The 17,423-nt window shown below is 43.0% G+C and overlaps 2 protein-coding genes across 2 annotated transcripts in view; one reads left to right on the top strand and one right to left on the bottom strand.

The window, feature by feature from the left end:
• Positions 1 to 5,428, bottom strand: part of TMEM204 (transmembrane protein 204) — a 43,188-nt gene extending 37,760 nt beyond the window's left edge. The window contains exons 1-2 of the mRNA XM_077828869.1: positions 5,395 to 5,428; positions 4,131 to 4,865 (exon numbers count right to left, since the gene is read on the bottom strand). Of these exons, the coding sequence (XP_077684995.1) occupies positions 4,131 to 4,410 (280 nt within the window). The 5' untranslated portion in view covers positions 4,411 to 4,865; positions 5,395 to 5,428. The remainder of the gene's footprint in view (positions 1 to 4,130; positions 4,866 to 5,394) is intronic.
• IFT140 (intraflagellar transport 140) overlaps positions 1 to 17,423 on the top strand; it is a 253,776-nt gene that overhangs the window by 212,448 nt on the left and 23,905 nt on the right. The gene's annotated exons all lie outside the window — the stretch shown is intronic.

Raw genomic sequence — 17,423 nt, 5'->3', positions numbered from 1 at the left:
TTCCAATTGTCCAGGACCTCTCCCAATCACCACGAGTTTTCAAAGATAATGGCCAATGGCTCTGCAATCACATAAGCCACCTCCGTCAGCACCCTTGGATGCGTTGCATCCTGGCCCATGGACTTGTGCATGTCCAGCTTTTCTAAATAGTCCTTAACCTGTTCTTTCACTACTGAGGGCTGCTCACCTCCTCCACACACTATGCTGCCCAGTGCAGCAGTCTGGGAGCTGACCTTGTCTGTGAAGACGGAGGCAAAAAAGCATTGAGTACTTCAGCTTTTTCCACATCATCTGTCACAACATTGCCTCCCCCATTCAGTAAGAGTCCCACACTTTCTCTGACCTTCTTCTTGTTGCTAACATGTCTGTAGAAACCCTTCTTGTTACCCTTCAAATCCCTTGCTAGCTATAACTCAGATTGTGCTTTGGCCTTCCTGATTACACCCCTGCATGCGCGAGCAATATTTTCATGCTCCTCTCTCATCATCTGTCCAAGTTTCCACTTCTTATAAGCTTCCTTTTTGTGTTTAAGCTCACTGAAGATTTCTCTGTTAAGCCAAGCTGGTTGCCTGCCATATTTGCTATTCTTTCTGCACGTTGGGATGGTTTATTCCTAGGCCCTTAATAAGGCTTCTTTAAAATACAGCCAGCTCTCCTGGACTCCTTTCCCCCTCATATTAGCATCCCAGGGGATCCTGCCCATCAGTTCCCTGAGGGAGTCAAAGCCTGCTTTTCTGAAGTTCAGGGTCTGTATTCTGCTGCTCTCCTTTCTTCCTTTTGTCAGGATCCTGAACTCGACCATCTCATGGTCACTGCTGCCCAGGTTGCCACCCACTTCTACTTCCCCTACCAATTCTTCCCTTATTGTGAGCAGCAGGTCAAGAGGAGCACAGCCCCTAGCTGGTTCCTCCTGCACTTGCACCAGGAAGTTGTCCCCAACACTCTCCAAAAACTTCCTGGATTGTCTGTGCACTGCTGCATTGCTCTCCCAGGAGATGTCAGGGTGATTGAAGTCCCCCATGAGAACCAGGGCCTGTGATCTGCAAATTTCTGTTAGTTGTCCGAAGAAAGCCTTGTCTACCTCATCCTCCTGGTCTGGTGGTCTACAGCAAACGCCCACCACGACATCACCCTTGTTGCTCTTGCCTCTAAACTTAACCCAAAGACTCTCACACACATTCACATACATTTTAATTCCAGCTGTGCAAAATGGAATATATTTTGAAAGTCTTGTAATGGCTCCTGGTTTTTGGAAGAATTTGCCATGCTCTTGTGTTGTGAACATACATATTACTGCATACTTTTCCCTGTTTGATTTGGACAACCTTGTAGTAGTTCAGTCACTTAGCTATTAGTTACATACTGCAGTATTGAAATGGAAGTTGTCAGTATATGTAAACACGCATTCTCAAAGGTTTTGCAAGGAAAATAACCCCAAATATGAAATAATAATACATATATTAAAAATCAATTTAAATATGAGAAGCTGTAACCTTTTTTGTATTACTTAAACAGACCCATATGTTTTCTATTTGTCAGCCTTCAAATGGCACTGAAATGCAGTTTAATTTGGATGATTGTAATTTTGCTCATACATCCAAAGTATTAAACTTTAAACCACATCTTCACTTTTAAGGACTGAATTTACTCATTCAGAGGTTGATCAGTGTGTTTGTGTGTATGTGTCTGTGATTTATCTATAGTTAACAGATGAGAATATTATCATATCTTACTAGAACAATACATACATTGCTGTTAGAGCTGTACTCTATAGCAACATAAAAACAAATACAGAGCCTGTTGTGTAATGAATGCAGAACCAGGCCCATCGTGACTATGAGGTCCTCAGAAAAGCATCTTTGTCTTGAATGTATTCAGTAAGACTGTTGCTTACAAGATTTCTTATGAGGCAGTTTTTACCATTAGATTTGCATGACCTTTTTTAAAAACATCCCTTTATAGAGATTCAAAATGATCTTTTTATCTAAAACTTGCTCCCTGTGAGATAAAGAAATTTATTCTTTAGTCTTATGGGACCTTATTTAAATTCAAACCATTGGGGATGCTTCTTTGCAAGTAAAATGAATGATTAGACTTATTCCTGCTATAATTTATGCACTTTTCTGAACTCTAGACATTCTTAGTCAAGATTTGCTTTAATAGGTGAGAAATTGGTGCTCACAAAATTCCTCAGTGGAACTGATGCTTATATGAAAGTTTTTTAGGGCCATCCATTTTCTGAATGGTGCAGAACAAGACATTCACATGCTAATTTGCATGTGATTTCAAAATGCCATGTGTGCCAAATGCTCTTGTGTGCAAAATGTCCACTTTTAAAAAAACTGTGTGTGCTCTTTTGGAGATGTAGCTTAGATTGTGAACCTGATGGAGTGCAATGATTCTAGTGGTGTAATTACAGATAGGCATATTACTTTTGTAACTAGTTCTATGACATCATTAAGGATCAGAATTTAAAAAGAAATCAGGTCTCTGGTTTTTTAACAGCTCAGGAGTATTTCATTTGTGGGTGATGTCTGTACAGGCTCACACTTGGCACATGTGCTAAAAAAGTATGAATATTTTTTTGAAAAAAAAAGTGTCTGTGCACAGGAAAGCATTGTTCTGCAAGACAAACAAAAGTCCTTCTTCATTTTCTTATTTTAATTCCCAAAAAGCATGGAAAAGGCCAATGCAACAGTCCATATTCTGGACTAGATTAACTCTATATGCATTTTAAAACATTAAAAAACTCATCTGAAATCCCCTGCATCTATTTTTCTTCTTTTAGTAATAACAGTACTTTGTACTTAATTACACCTTTCAAGGACCTTAAATCACTTCAAACATGAATCAAACATTAACAAAGCCTATAGACAATCCTGTGAGGTAGGGGATGTGATACCAATTTTACAGCTGTTCACACTTTTCATTTCTGTCACTGGAGGATGCAATTAAATTACTGTTTAATTTGTCTTAAAAAATGAACAGACCCAAAGCACTCCTGTTCTGAATGTTTGTTTATCAAATTTTATTCCAGACCCAGTACTCACAGGTAAGTGAACTGCTGAAAACAGAAGCTTGCAGTGAAGCTCTGTCAGCAGCTTAGCTGTAGCAGTTGTAGCAGAGTTGAATGTTGCTGATTGAGCCCAATCTTACTTTCATATCTTAAGTGAGAGCAGGATCCAGCCCTTAATGTTGTAAATATGATTAATGAACTGCACTCTTGATTTTTCAGATAATGCTGGTACTGTTCTGCAAGTTGGCTTGTAAATTCTGTTTTAGCCAAAACTTTTAAATAGCTCCCACCACAGTTTAACCCATATATATTCTATCCATCCCATGGGGAGTCTATGAATTTACAAGAATGTGGTATTTAGTGATTTGGATGTTCCCCTTGCAGAGTATTTACCGTCTGTTTTTCCACCAAGAACAATAAATATTTCCTTCACCACAACCCTTCTCCATTTTATATTTTTTAATCCACCCAGGATCTTATGATCTTTTTTTCTCTCCTCAGTAGAAAACAAGTAAGGATGAAAACCGGTATTACTCATTGTCTGTATCTGGAGACTCTGCCTATTTCTTTTTGAATTCTTATTAGTTAAATACTTTAAAAAAAAAAAAAACCAGTCCCCACCACCACTACCTGGTCAAGGTTTTGCTGTGTTTAGAAGGACAGTTTGAGCTTGCAGCAGAGTGTTATCGTTGAATAGGTACGGCACGGGGAGAAGCACAAGAGAAGCTACTGGAGATGTGTCTCAAAGGTCTAGACTTGTGGTTCCCAGATGTATTATTCCTAGTGCACTTTTTGCCCGCTTTTTTCCCAGTCTCATATAAGCTTGATAGTGAGATATATTATACTTATTCTAGAGCCCATCACTTTCTATTGACTTGTTTATAACTGGCCTCATTCTTGTTTATTTGGGGCCTGATCTTGAGAGGAGCTGAGAACCCCACAACTCCCTTTGACTTCAGCAGGTGCTCAGCACATCTCAGTTTCAGTCCTCTCAGTCTTATTAGACTGTAAGCTCCTCTGGGCAGGGACTTTGTCTGTACAGTGCCATGCACACCAGTGGTGCTATAGAAATCATAATCCAAAGTAAGCACAGAAGACAAAACATGGGACTTACGTTTGACAGTGCTACGAGATTCCTGGAACCCAGCTGACTCTGAACCCCAGCCCAGGGATTCACACTCTCGCTCCTCCCCTTGCCCATGTCTGGTGCCCGTGCCTGCACCTCCTCTCCCCTTCTCTGCCAGCCAGCACATCTTCCACAGCCCCACACTGCGCTTACGCCCGTCCTCCAGGGTCTGGTATACCCAATTGGGAGTAAAGGCAGCTGCATTGTTAAGAATAAGTGAGACCAGGGCTACCAACACAGCTGTGGCTACCAGTTTCTGGACAGTCATATCTGACTGTTGACTGCTGCCAGTGTCTATTTGCAGAAGATCCAAGGTCCTGATGAGCTGCAGCACATTGAAGTAGGACTTGAAATAGGAGGCAGCTGCAGTAGGATGTTATGGGGGGCTAGAGAACATCACCGTTCATTCTCAAAGTCGACTCCTAAGGTGTTTCTGACCAAGCAGATAAGAACACAGTCAGGTAGGTAGAAGAATTCCATAAAATACAAGTGCAAAGAAGAGCTTGCAGGTCTCTGTCCTTCCAAGCTGTGCCTTATCCACCTTCCTGTACCTGGATGAGCAAAGCCAGTCTGGTGATGAACTGAAGAACAGGGAGGTCCATTCCTTGTGGGACAAGGCAAAGCCAGAGAGTATCCAGTCTTGAAGTGGGAAAACCTGGGTTGTTCCTGGGAAAACAGACTGAAATGCTTGCAGACACAATGCCTCAACTCTTCAGAATGCAGCTGCAAGAGGAGAAAGAGACTCACATAAGAGTCATGAAGTAGCACCTCTGAAAGCCTTTTCAGCCACAAAACTCAGAACATCCCACAAACAGAGGGAAACTTCATTCTAAAATCCAAGCCAAATTTGAAGTGAATGTCTTCATCCCAAAGGTGCTCTGGAAGTTTGGAGTATCCTGAGGAATCTGCTCCTCTCCGGTTTCTCTTACACTGTCAGAGCAGCGAGTGAAAGAGGGCTGGAGAGCAGAAACTCTGTTGTGAGGAAGTGGGTTTTTTTCCTCCCCCTCTGTCTCTCAACAGAGAGGAAATGGTTGTTTTTGTGGCTGTTTTTGGTGAGCCTCAGGGCGTAGCCGACTGCAACAAACAGAGCTACTGCCACCGCAGTCAAACGTTAACAGGATGTGTTTCCTGAAAGGAAAACATTATGGAGACTTCTAAAAACCTAGTCCCCCCTTCTTCTCTCACCTCCTTCCAGTGTCCCCCCTCCTTCTCCTTTTCTTTCCCTCCCAGAAAGAATAGTAACCAAACCAACCAGTCAGCCAGAGAAGCATGATGCTGTGGGACAGAAGGGATTTGGATCCGTTTGTGCACCTGAAGGGATCACAAGAAACAAATCAGTGAGCACTGCCCCAAACAAAAAACAAACCCATAAATTCAACCATAATGTCAACTCTGCAGAGGCAAATGCAGTGGAGCATTGAGGGCTTTCTTAATGTTTTATATTGAAAGCAAACTGTATCAGAATTCAGAGTAGCAGCCGTGTTAGTCTGTATTCGCAAAAAGAAAAGGAGGACTTGTGGCACCTTAGAGACTAACCAATTTATTTGAGCATAAGCTTTCGTGAGATACAGCTCACTTCATCGGATGCATGTTGGGTTTGAGACCACACAGACCTTGACCTGTTGTGGAAGAGAGGGAGATCATGGACAGACAGGGTGTTCTGAGGTGGTTCTGGAATGGAAAAGTGGGGGATGTCGCAGTATGGAACAGGTTGAGAACCACTGCTCTAATGCATTCTGCCTGTGCAGGGCTGACACCCCAGTCCTGACTTGCTTTGCCCCCTTGTGGCTCTGCTGGGAAATCTGGTGAACCCCCTTCAGACTCTGTGGACGTTATTGCCATGTCTGCGCTGCCACTTATGTCGGCAAAACTTATGTTGCTCAGGGGTCTGAAAAAACACACCCCTGAGTGACATAAATTTCTCCAGCATAAGTGGTATTGTGCACAACTCTATGTCGGCAGGAAAGCTTCTCCTGCTGACATAGCTACTGCTGCTTATTGGGGGGGGTAATTTAATTATGTCATCGGGAGAGAGCTCTCCCGTTGGCATAGAGCCGCTACAAGAGAGATCTTACAGCAGCGCAGCTGCATCGGTACAGCTGTGCTGTTGTAAGGCCTCTAGTGTAGACATAGCCTTAGTGTTGTGACAGTTTTCACATACAAATGTAGAACTAACTGCAGCATAGCAAGCTAAGTGTGCACACCAGCCTTGGGACTATGTGTGTATTGAGGAGAGTTATCTGAATTAAATGGATTAAAAGCTGTTTGACAGATAGGTCTTAAAATGCAATTGCAAACAGAATCATCATTGAGTTGGGTATGTTTCTAGTGGGATCCCACAGCAATAAGTTCTTTACCCTGTGCTATTTAACATGTTTTATCAATAACCTGTAAAAAAACAGAAATCATTACTGAACAGATTGGCAGATAACTCAAAAGTTGGTGCAGTGGTAAATAAGGACGATACTAAGCAATCTGGATAACTTGATAAGTTGGGTGCAAGCAAACAATATGTGTTTCAATACAGCCAAATGTAAAGTCTTACATATTGGAACCAAGAATGCAGGCCATATTTTGAGGCTGGGGGACTCAGTACTTGGAAGCAGTGATTCTGAAAAGACTGGGGGGTATAATCTGCTGAATGTGAGCTTCCAGTTAAATACTGTAGCTAAAAGTGCTATTGTAATCTTTGGATTTATAAACAGGAATGTCGAGTAGAAGTAGGGAGGTTGTTATTATTTCTGTATTTGGCACTGGTGTGACTGCTACTGAAATACCGTGTCTAGTTCTGGTGTCCACATTTCAAGAAGGATGTCAAAAAATTGGAAAGAATTCAGAAAATAGCCATAAGAATTATTAATTATTGGAAAACATGCCTTACAGTGAAAGATGTGAGGAAGAAGCTCAATCTATTTATGTTATCGAAGAGAAGGTTCACAGGTGTTTTGACCACTGTTTAGAAGTACCTACATGAAGAACAGAAATTTGATAATAGAGGGCTCTTCAGTCTAGCAGATAAAGGTATAACATGATCAAATGACAAGTAGTTGAAGCTAGATAAATTTAGGCTAGAAATAAGGTGCCAGTGTCTAACAGTAAGGGTAATTAACCACTGGAACAATTTACCAAAGGTTATGGTAGATTCTCCATCACTGGGAATTTTAAAACCAAAATTTGATGTTTTTCTAAAATGTATGCTCTAGTTCAAATGGATTAATTCAGGGAAGTCCTAGTACCTGTGTTGTATAGGAAGTCAGACTAGGTGATCACAATGGTCTCGTATCCATGAAAGAATTGTATAAAACTAGCAGGGCCTGATGTTCAGAGATAAGGAATTGGTCATCATTCCAGAACAGTTTAATAAATAAACTTGTGAAGAAGAAAACCTTAGATTAAACCAGTACGCCTTTCTCTTATAGACAAGTCCTCAGGTATGAATTTAAACTGATTTAGTTAAACCAGTGCAAACACCAAGTGAAGGTTCTTATTTTAGTTGAAGAGCAGGTTTTTTTGGTTTAACTTAGATTAATTGGAAATAGGGTTAAAGCTAAACCAAAATAAGTGTCCACCCAGGGGTTTGCAGCAGCTTAACTAAACTGGTTTAAAAAACAAGTTAAATTAAAGCCAATGCAACATTACCAAGGAGGCAAAGCTTTATGTTACCCCTCCCTCAGGCACTGCATCTCAGATCACTGTTGGCACAAGAAGTTAGAACTAACAGCTGAATGTTCCCTCACAGACAACTCTTCTATGTTATTCTCTAAGCTTTTTACTGAGAGAGGATGGAAATACTTGTCCCTTAAATACGCAGTGATTGAGGGCCTGTAAATATCTCAGAAAGAAGGAAATAAGGCTTATCAGTTCAAGCTACTGGTACTTAAAAATGCTTGATTGATTAAGAAGAATGAGCTAAAGGTGTTAGTGGTGTATTCATGGCTGACTTTGATAGTGGAGTCCACTGACATTTAAAAAAGTATGGTCTTTCAGACTTAAATGGTATGTCTACACTGCAATAAAAAAAATTGTGGCACTGAGTCTCAGAGCCTGCAGTTGAGTTGGGCTTGTGGGCTCATGCTATGGGCCAAAATTTGCAATGTCAGTGTTTGGGCTCAGAGACTCTCTCCTTGCAGGGTCTCAGAGCCCAGGCTTCAGCCCTGGTCCGAACAGCTACACTGCAATTTGTAGCCCGACAGCCCGAGCCTCTTTCCATCCCCCCAAGCCTGAGTAAGCTGACCCAGGCCAGCTGCAGCTATGCTATCGGCCTTTCATTGCAGTGTAGACATACCCAAAGTGATCGGCCAGGTTTTTATAGACTCCTATTTTCATGAGTTTGTAATTTGAATGTATATAATGTGTCCTCTGTCAGCCATGTCTTATATTAGCAATGCATTTAATTATAAGATAGCTGAACACAACCAGTCCAACCATTTTAAATCTTCCACTTCTGCTCTTCACACAAATTATTTAGTTTAGGAACATCCCATCACTCTTCTAAATTAAAAACAGTTTTAAAAAACTGAACATTTCTCATGACAGGTGCTAGACTTTGGCGTGTCCCCAAGGAGAGGTGACGATCTTGAGGTTAAGGCACTAGACTGTGACTCAAGATCTGCGTTCATTTCTCATCTCTGCCTCAAGTTTCCTGTATGACCTTGGTCAAATCACTTAGTCTCGTGGTGCATCAGTTCCCCATCTGCATAACAGGAATCATAATACTACCTGACTTCACAGGGGTTATGGGAATACATTAATTAATGAGTGCGAGGGATTCAGATATCGTGGTGATGGGAGACATACATTTATATGTATTTAACCATAGATTGGATAGTGCAGTAGCACTGTAAGTTTCACCACACCACTCAACTAATATGCCCCAAATAACAAAGTATGAGGAGCAATTCATCACATTAATAACTTGCACTAATCATGGCATTTCAATTAGATAAGATTTCCTCACTTCCTGCCATAAATTGTTGTTTGGTGTTCCTGTCTGCAGTTAAACAGCTGTTGTGTTCCACCCAGAGATAGTTTAAGTTCAGAGGTGAGTTAAATGATCCCTGTTTATAGTTTGCATTTCACTTTGAGTTTATACAGCATTTTGAGATCCTTCTGAACGGAAACCAATATGTAAATGTAAGTTAGTATATTAACCTTATTTTCAGAGCCACTGTAAACTCTCTAATTTAAGCCGATGGGAGAGAGCTTTATTTATTCATCCCCCTGAGCGACATAAATTATACCAACATAAGCTGTAGTGTTGACATAGCCTGAGTTACTAATGTGCTGAATTCCCCTCCTTATTAATTTGGGGACAGTCAAAACATATTACTTACCTGCCTTTTACATTTATTTAGATAGAGTATAATCCTGTTAAAAGATTTGGTTTTGGCAAACAATCACAACATCCAAGTCTGTAAATTAGTAAAATTCCAAATACGAGCACAATCATAGAAGCAAAATAACAGTTTTGAAGAGACACTGAGTTCTGCTAGGCATTTGCAGACCAAAGTAGCTCAGGGTATGTAACACCTATGCCTGTGTATAAATAGCAATAATAACTGGCTGTTGCTGGCACACCAATATTCCTCCTTGAAAGATTCCACATACACAGGATTTGCCCTTGTGGCTCTTATGCTTCCATTGGGCAAGGCTGTACAGGAACAACCCTAGCTCTTAAGAATTTCGATCCTTTAGGGTTCTTGTAGGAGTGTGGAAGGTGTGTTCCAACTGCCAGACCCTTTCCAAACTTTTACAGTGAGTAAAAAGAAAAGGAGTACTTGTGGCACCTTAGAGACTAACCAATTTATTTGAGCATGAGCTCACGAAAGCTCATGCTCAAATAAATTGGTTAGTCTCTAAGGTGCCACAAGTACTCCTTTTCTTTTTGCGAATACAGACTAACACGGCTGTTACTCTGAAACCTTACAGTGAGTAGTCACCCGGAAGTGAGTGTGGCTATTCACATGCTCAAAGTGCATTATGGGATTGGGGTTCTTGTTGCATTTTAGTCCTACTGTACCGAGTTCATCTAAAAGGTTTTTTGTTTTGTTTTGTTTTTTAAACCTACAAGTATCATTTTTCAAATCTATTATACTAGGAGCGAGAGGTGTAAGAAGAACAAAATATAAAGGTTGTGACTAACTTCACTCTCAGCTGAAACTCACCTACTGTGCCGTAATATTCACAACAGGGGGTAATACTAATGTACTTTTTTTTAAAAAAAAAAGATTTACATATCACTCTTAAGAATCAGCATTAAATCCACAGGAGTCATAACGTTAAGGTTGAAATGGTCACTCTGTCTCAGGGTGTCATGTCTAAGTACTGCAGCTGATTTGGGCCCCTAAAGGGATCCTTGGTCCAGTGGCTGATTTTGCATGCCCTATCAGATATGAGTCAGAGTTAAGAATGGATTTCAGCTTCCAATCAGAGTTTCCTGCTGTTGTGGGTCAAAGTCACAGCATTAACATTGCTTTATTTTTTGGTGTGGCTTTAAAATACTGTAATTCCAAGCAAACACACGTAACTAACATTTGAAAAATAGCAGTAGATGTTCTTAATTTTCCTTAGGAAAAAGCACCTGCTTCATCCCATCCTTTTCCTTTTCATGAAAACACCCCAAAAGCAGCACGTAGGCAATGAAGGAAAGTTTAAGGAAAGGGCGAGGCTTCAGTGTCTTACAGGGTTTGTGTAAGCAAGCCCAGACACTGTTTACTATCAAGCTTACCACACCGTAAACACTTCAACACTAGAATTGTACATCCATTCTATTCCCAGCTGGCTGACTTAGACAGTTATGAACTGTTGAGAACCTGAATAGATGGTATAAAGGAACTGAATGCATAATCATTGCCTTCATTCAGGGTTTTTAGTTCCCAAGTTTAGAAATGAAACTGACTTTCCTTACTTAGACTTTTACATTTAACTGGTACACGTGTCTTTAATGTCCACTGCAACCACTCTCACACACTGTAATGTGAAGTGCTGTCAGGGAGGTCATCTTCCCGAAGTGGAAGCAGAATCTGTCTTCTCTGATATATCCAGTCTTCATTCAGCTGCAGTTTTAAGAATAATTTCCATCGTGTCACAGATACAGAAGAACCACACAGCTTGACTACTTTTCACAGCTGCTTTGTCACACCTTAATGAAGGGTGCTTCTCTCTCTCCACTCCCAGTTAATGGAAGTGCTTCTGCTTGCCTACTAGTCAAAAGAGAACATCTCAGTTTAAAAATGATCTAGAATCTGCTTCAGAAGATTGCTGAAATCTAGCCTGGGATAGTTGTCTGTCCTAACTAGCAATGTTAATTAAAGACATGATCCTGCACTTGAAGTCAACAGGAGGTTTCAGTTGACTTCAGTGGGAGCAGGATAGGGATAAAGAGAAGAACCTGTGTTTGGATTTGTGAGTCTCACTGAAATGGAGTATAGCTGTTCTACAGACTTCAAGAGATCTCGGCAGGGAACTCCCCCTTTAGGATCATAAAGGAGTCTTTGAAAGTAAAATGCTCAGTAGCTTATTTGACTCAATGCAGGGACCCAAGGTGAAGGGAAATGTCAATTTTCTGCTGGCAAAGAAATTAGTGGTAAGAACAAAAATGTTGTGTTCTCATGTATTACAGAGAGATGTGTTCCCTGATTTCAGAGAGATTTTTGTGGTGAAGTACATTTTAACAAATATACATCTCTAGAACTTCCAGGTTGGCATTCTATTTGATTTGGGCTTTCATATAAAGTGGCTGTTGAAATATATACAGCAGCAAAAGGATTAATGTCATGACATTAGTTTAATAGGAACTTGTCATAACCACAGCACTGTTGAAAAATAGCTTCTGAAAGGATCAAGTATGTAAGAGAAAAATTGAAACAATAATTGTGCAGTAAAACTTGTACCCAGTTACATGGAGAGGGGGGATTAAAGTCATTGCACCATCCATACACTGTTTAAATGGTCTGAGTCTTGGGGCCAGTCTGTAGCACAGAGGCAGATCATGTCTGATTTATTAATGTGTTTCATGGATAAGCATGTGCCCCTTGAAACAGAAGAAGAGAGCACATTCTTGGGCTCTGATCACTCTTCCACTGCATCTGGTCTTCATTAGTTTCCCAGCTCTGGCTGATGAACTACAGATGTGAGTTAGCTTTCCAAAGAAAAACTCAGGGAACAGGAAATTCTCAGAATACAAGATGGGGGAAGGGTTGATTATTACTTGGAATTTTGTATGTGTGACACCAAGCCCAAGACTGAACTGGAAACATCACTGCCGTTTATAGACCTTAATGTCTTTTATGCTGCAGTAATACTTGTCAAGAGATTAACAGCATGTGGCTGTGCTTTTACTGAATTGAGAGGATGTATTGTGTGCATTCTATCCAGAGACTTTCCCTTTTCTTACCTTCATCCATCTTGTTGTGCTACAGTTTTATATATTGATGGCTGGACATCGGTATCTGTGCTTCTCGGAAGTTTCTCACTGCTTATTCATAAGAGTGAAGCAAAAGATTCTGCCACTCTTAGGACCAGAGCAATATCCCTGACAAGCAGAGAGATATGGAAGTGCTTCTGCTGAGATCTTATAGATCATTGTGTTATCTAAAATGGTTAGTTGATATATGCCTGCCGCCATACCAGCTTTTGCTTTGAGCCTACCAGACCTCACAAGTGGAGCAGATAATAAGCAAGAGAGACCTTTAATGAAGAGCTTGGTGCTGTCAGAAATGGTATTGGTTATTCACTGTTCTTTCTCAGTCACCATGGTGTAGGAGCATTTTGCTGCTGGAGGTACCATCTTTCTGATGAGAGGTAAAACTAAGGTCCTGGCTGTGACACTGCACCCCATATTCTTCACAGTGATATTATGATATGATTATGACATAATTATAATGCATTTTATGTAAGATGGGTCATGTAAGGTGTCATTGAAAAGGTTGTGATATGCTGAATATGATTATCCTCTTTGTATGCATGTATCATTTTTGTATCTGAAATTATAAATACTGACAAAGGCCATATCTATACTATTTGTGTCGACAAAAGTGCTGTTGACACCCAAAAGTCAACATAATAAAAATCGCAATTTCATGTTCACACTTGCTCCCTCTGTCGGCAGATCACGTCCACCATGGGGGCACCATCATCGACAGCGTGATCAATGCACTGTGGGTACCTATCCCACAGTCCAGCTGGACAGCTTCTGTCACTAGGTGTTATGGGACCACAGAGCGGATCTTGGGACAGGGCTAAATGTCTCATGATGCATTGCTTTCTGTCCCAGCACTCCATGGGCTTCTGGCTTTCTTTCACAACATTTTTGCAACAGCCCTTCTTTGCTGTGCACCCGGCATTTTTGTGAGAAGGGATGGATCCCGCCCTGCTCTCCTATGCTCTGTTAATTGTCATGAAGACTTTGTGGACGGCAGTGCAGTTAATCATGAAGTTCCTAACTGAGGAAGACTTGCAGGCATCCGACATTCTGCAACTTTAGATGGTTTTTGGCATTTACAGAGCAGGTGCATAGGCTAGACCATTGAACTTTTGGGATTGGGAAACAAGCTCTGAATGGTGGGATTGTATCGTCATGCAGGTGTGGGATGATTAGCAGTGGCTACAGAATGTTCAGACTCGGAAAGCCACCTTCCTGGAACTGTGTGCGGAGCTTGCCCGACCTGTGGCTCACGGACACCAGAATGAGAGCTGCCCTCTTGGTAGAGAAGCGTGTGGCAATCGCTGTGTGGAAGCTGGTGACTCCAGACTGCTACTGGTCAGTCGCAAATCAATTTGGAGTGGAGAAGTCGACCTTTGGGGCTGCGTTAATGCAAGTGTGCAGGGCAGTAAGTTGCATCCTGCTACGAAGGACCGTGACTCTGGGAAATGTGCGTGAAATAGTGGACGACTTTGCAGAAATGGGTTTCCCAAATTGTGGAGGGGTGATAGATAGCACACACGTGCCCATTTTGGCACCAGACTACCTTGCAACAGAGTACATCAATAGGAAGGGGTACTTCTCCATGATGTTGCAGGCGCTTGTGGATCACTGTGGGCATTTCACTGACATCAATGCAGGGTGGTCTGGGAAGGTGCATGACGCACGCATCTTCAGGAACACCAGCCTGTACAGAAAGCTGCAAGTGGGGACTTTCTTTCCTAAACAGAAGATTACAGTGGGGGATGCTGAAATGCCCTGTGACAAAGTTTCTCCTCTACCTTGGTGGGTCCTGTGCTTATTGACGGATTTGCTCACCTCAGAGATTCACAGCAGAACTCAGTTTGGCCACTTTCGTGGCTCAAATCTGCCGTTCACTCAGATAACCTCATCATTGGCCAGCATGGGGAAAAGGAGAATAACAATCCCCGCAGTCTCTGCTGATCCACCATGTGGGTCAGGGAACAGCCCAGAGACCCCCTCTGGTAGAACCCACAGTCTAGGTCAACTCTTCCTGTGTCTGATCAGGAGTTGGGACGTTTGTGGGCAACCCAGACCTGCCCTCTACTCCGGGTTTCAGCCCAGGGCCCTGTGGATTCTAGCTGTCTAGACTGCCTCCTGTAACAGCTGTGCGACAGCTACAACTCCCTGGACTACTTCCCCATGGCCTCCCTCCAACACCTTCTTTATCCTCACCATAGGACCTTCCTCCTGGTGTCTGATAATGCTTGTACTCCTCAGTCCTCCAGCAGCACGTCCTCTCTCTCCCAGCTCCTTACGCACCCTCACCTAACTGAATTGAGGTCCTTTTTAAACCCAGGTGCCCTGATTAGCCAGCCTGTCCTAATTGTTCTAGCAGCTTCTTCTTAATTGGCTCTAGGTGTCCTAACTAGCCCGCCTGCCTTAACTGGTTCAGCAAGTTCCTGCTTGTTCTGGAACTGCCCCCGTTACCTTACCCAGAGAACAGAGATCTACTTAATCTGGGACTAATATATCTGCCTTCTATCACTCTTCTGTATCTCTCTGCTCGGTTTCCCCGTCTGGTTCCCTTCCTTTGACCCTTTGACCATACTCCTGTCCCTGTTATTTCATTTGTTGTCCCACATAATCATTTGGTGTCCAGGTCCTGTGGATCCCCCTCTTAGGCTGGGGGGGGGGATCCTTTAGCACTTCCCAGATCCCAATAGGATTGCTCTTCTGTAGCCATCTGGCCTGACCGTGTCACCGCCCATAGTGATCCCTTACAGCTATAGCTCATGAAACCTTACATGGGACAGCAGTAAGGAGCGGTTCAACAAAAGGCTTAGTAGGTGCTGGATGACAGTTTAATGTGCCTTTGGCAGATTAAAGGCACGCTGACCGGGGTTCGTGGGGTGTTCCTGAAGGCCACATCTGGTGAATCACAGGGGACAATGCAAAGAAGCAGGATTGTTAAATTCATGCACAGCATTGAAACATTTCAATTAAATACACCTTTTACAACTTTGTCATCACGTTCTCACTGACCCTAGCCAGGCACACATCTCTGCAAACACCCAAAGCATGGTGAGTGTTGTGGGGACAGGGGGATGCTCCACATGGGGAAAAGAGCACACACTCACACCCTCTTTGTAAGGGTCGTGGTACAGCATTCTAGGGAACAAATTCTAAAATTCTCCCACACTTTTTCACAGGCGGGGGTCATTTTAGCAGACTTCTCACTGGTAAGGGTAAGTAAGGAAATGAGGGTACATCTACTCCATTCTTGTGGCTTTTGCCCTGCTCCCTATGCTGCTTGCGTATGTGCCGCTTTGGTCCCTGCACAAGTGATTGCCGAATGGCATGGGAAAGTTTCCTAATATGGGGGAAGGAACAAAGCAGCCCTGCCACAGAACCTTTGGCAGAGGGTTACCGAGTACCTCCAGGACACTTTCCTGGAGATTTCCCGTGAGATCTCGGTGTGCATCAACACCCTGTTCCGCTGTACTGATTAACTACACACAGAAATGTCCAGCTCCCAGAAACACAGCCAGCCTCCCACATTTCTATGCCCTGAACCCACCTCCATACGACACAAGCCACAGCCATTTACCAGGGGTCTCATCTTCTACTTCTTGCTCCCCGGAGAGCAACTGCTGAGACTGGCTGGACACCTCTGCAGTGGAAAACAGTTCCTGGCTGCCTGCCCCATTGGGCGACCCCGTCAGGAGCTGCACATCCTCATATAACTCCACCTCTTCATCAATAACTTCATCCTGTGGGTTAGGTCCTCTTTCTGCCATCTCTGTGCCTTCCAGAGTATCCATGAGGCTCTTGGCGATGGAGGTGGGGTCGCCAGCAAAGATAGCATCCAGCTCCTGAGAGAAACGGCAGGCCTTAGGTGAAGCACCTGAGCGATGACTTGCCTCCCTCGCCTTATGGTACACCTGCCTCAGCTCCTTTATCTTCGCTGTGCACTGCAGCATGTCCCGATCATAGCCCTTTTCACACAAGCCTCGAAAAATCTGCCCCTAGGTATCCCAATTCCTACGGCTCAAGCGCAGCTGGGACTGCACAGCCTCCTCTCCCCATAAACTGAGCAGTTCCAACAGCTCTGCAGTGGTCCAAGCGGGAGAGTGTTTGCTGCAATAACCCGCCATGGTCATCTGGACAGATGCGATGAGCCAACAGGAAATGGAATTTCAAAAATTCCCAGGGCTTCTCAGGGGGAGGGGTGAATGGTTGTTTACCTGGCTGCCGGGCAGTGGAGTTCAAACTGCTGGCCAGAGCAGTTAGGATGGGCATAGTGGGACACCTCCTGGAGGCCAATAAAAGCCATGAAGTCAAGCGTGGTGTCTATACTGGCACTTTGTCAACAAAAATATAGAGGAAAAAGACGTAAGTCTCTCTTGAGGGTGGATGTATTTTGTCACCAAAACCGGGCATTTTCCCAACAAAAGTCACCTCACAGTGTGTACTCACTGTTTTGGTCGACAAAGGGCAGTTTTGGCGACAAAACTTGGTAGTGTAGACTAGGCCTATGTATCTGTACTTCAAATGTAGTTACACCTGGGTAACGCCCACAAGACAAGATGCTTTCAGTCTAGGTAGTAGGTGGTGAAGGGCCTATTCAAGGTAATGGGCCATTAGGAAAAACAATAGGGGGATAAGTTTCTCCTAAGGCCACCTGGTGAGCCTTTCTGAGAATGCTACAGACAGCCTGTGAGTGATGGCTGCTATGACTCTACAAGAACATGTGACCAAAAGAGACTATCTTGGGATGTCAGTATTCTTCCACAAACTGGTCTGGGAACCAAGCTTTGGAACAAAGGGTTCCCGCCATATGTAAAAGCTATATAAGGCAGGGAGTGACATCATATGTGGTTCTTCACTCCCCACAC

This window comes from Eretmochelys imbricata, chromosome 10, assembly GCF_965152235.1.
Source record: "Eretmochelys imbricata isolate rEreImb1 chromosome 10, rEreImb1.hap1, whole genome shotgun sequence".
Lineage (NCBI taxonomy): Eukaryota > Metazoa > Chordata > Testudines > Cheloniidae > Eretmochelys > Eretmochelys imbricata.
Note: the sequence above shows the minus strand (reverse complement) of the source record. Positions and strands in the feature narration are given on the sequence as shown.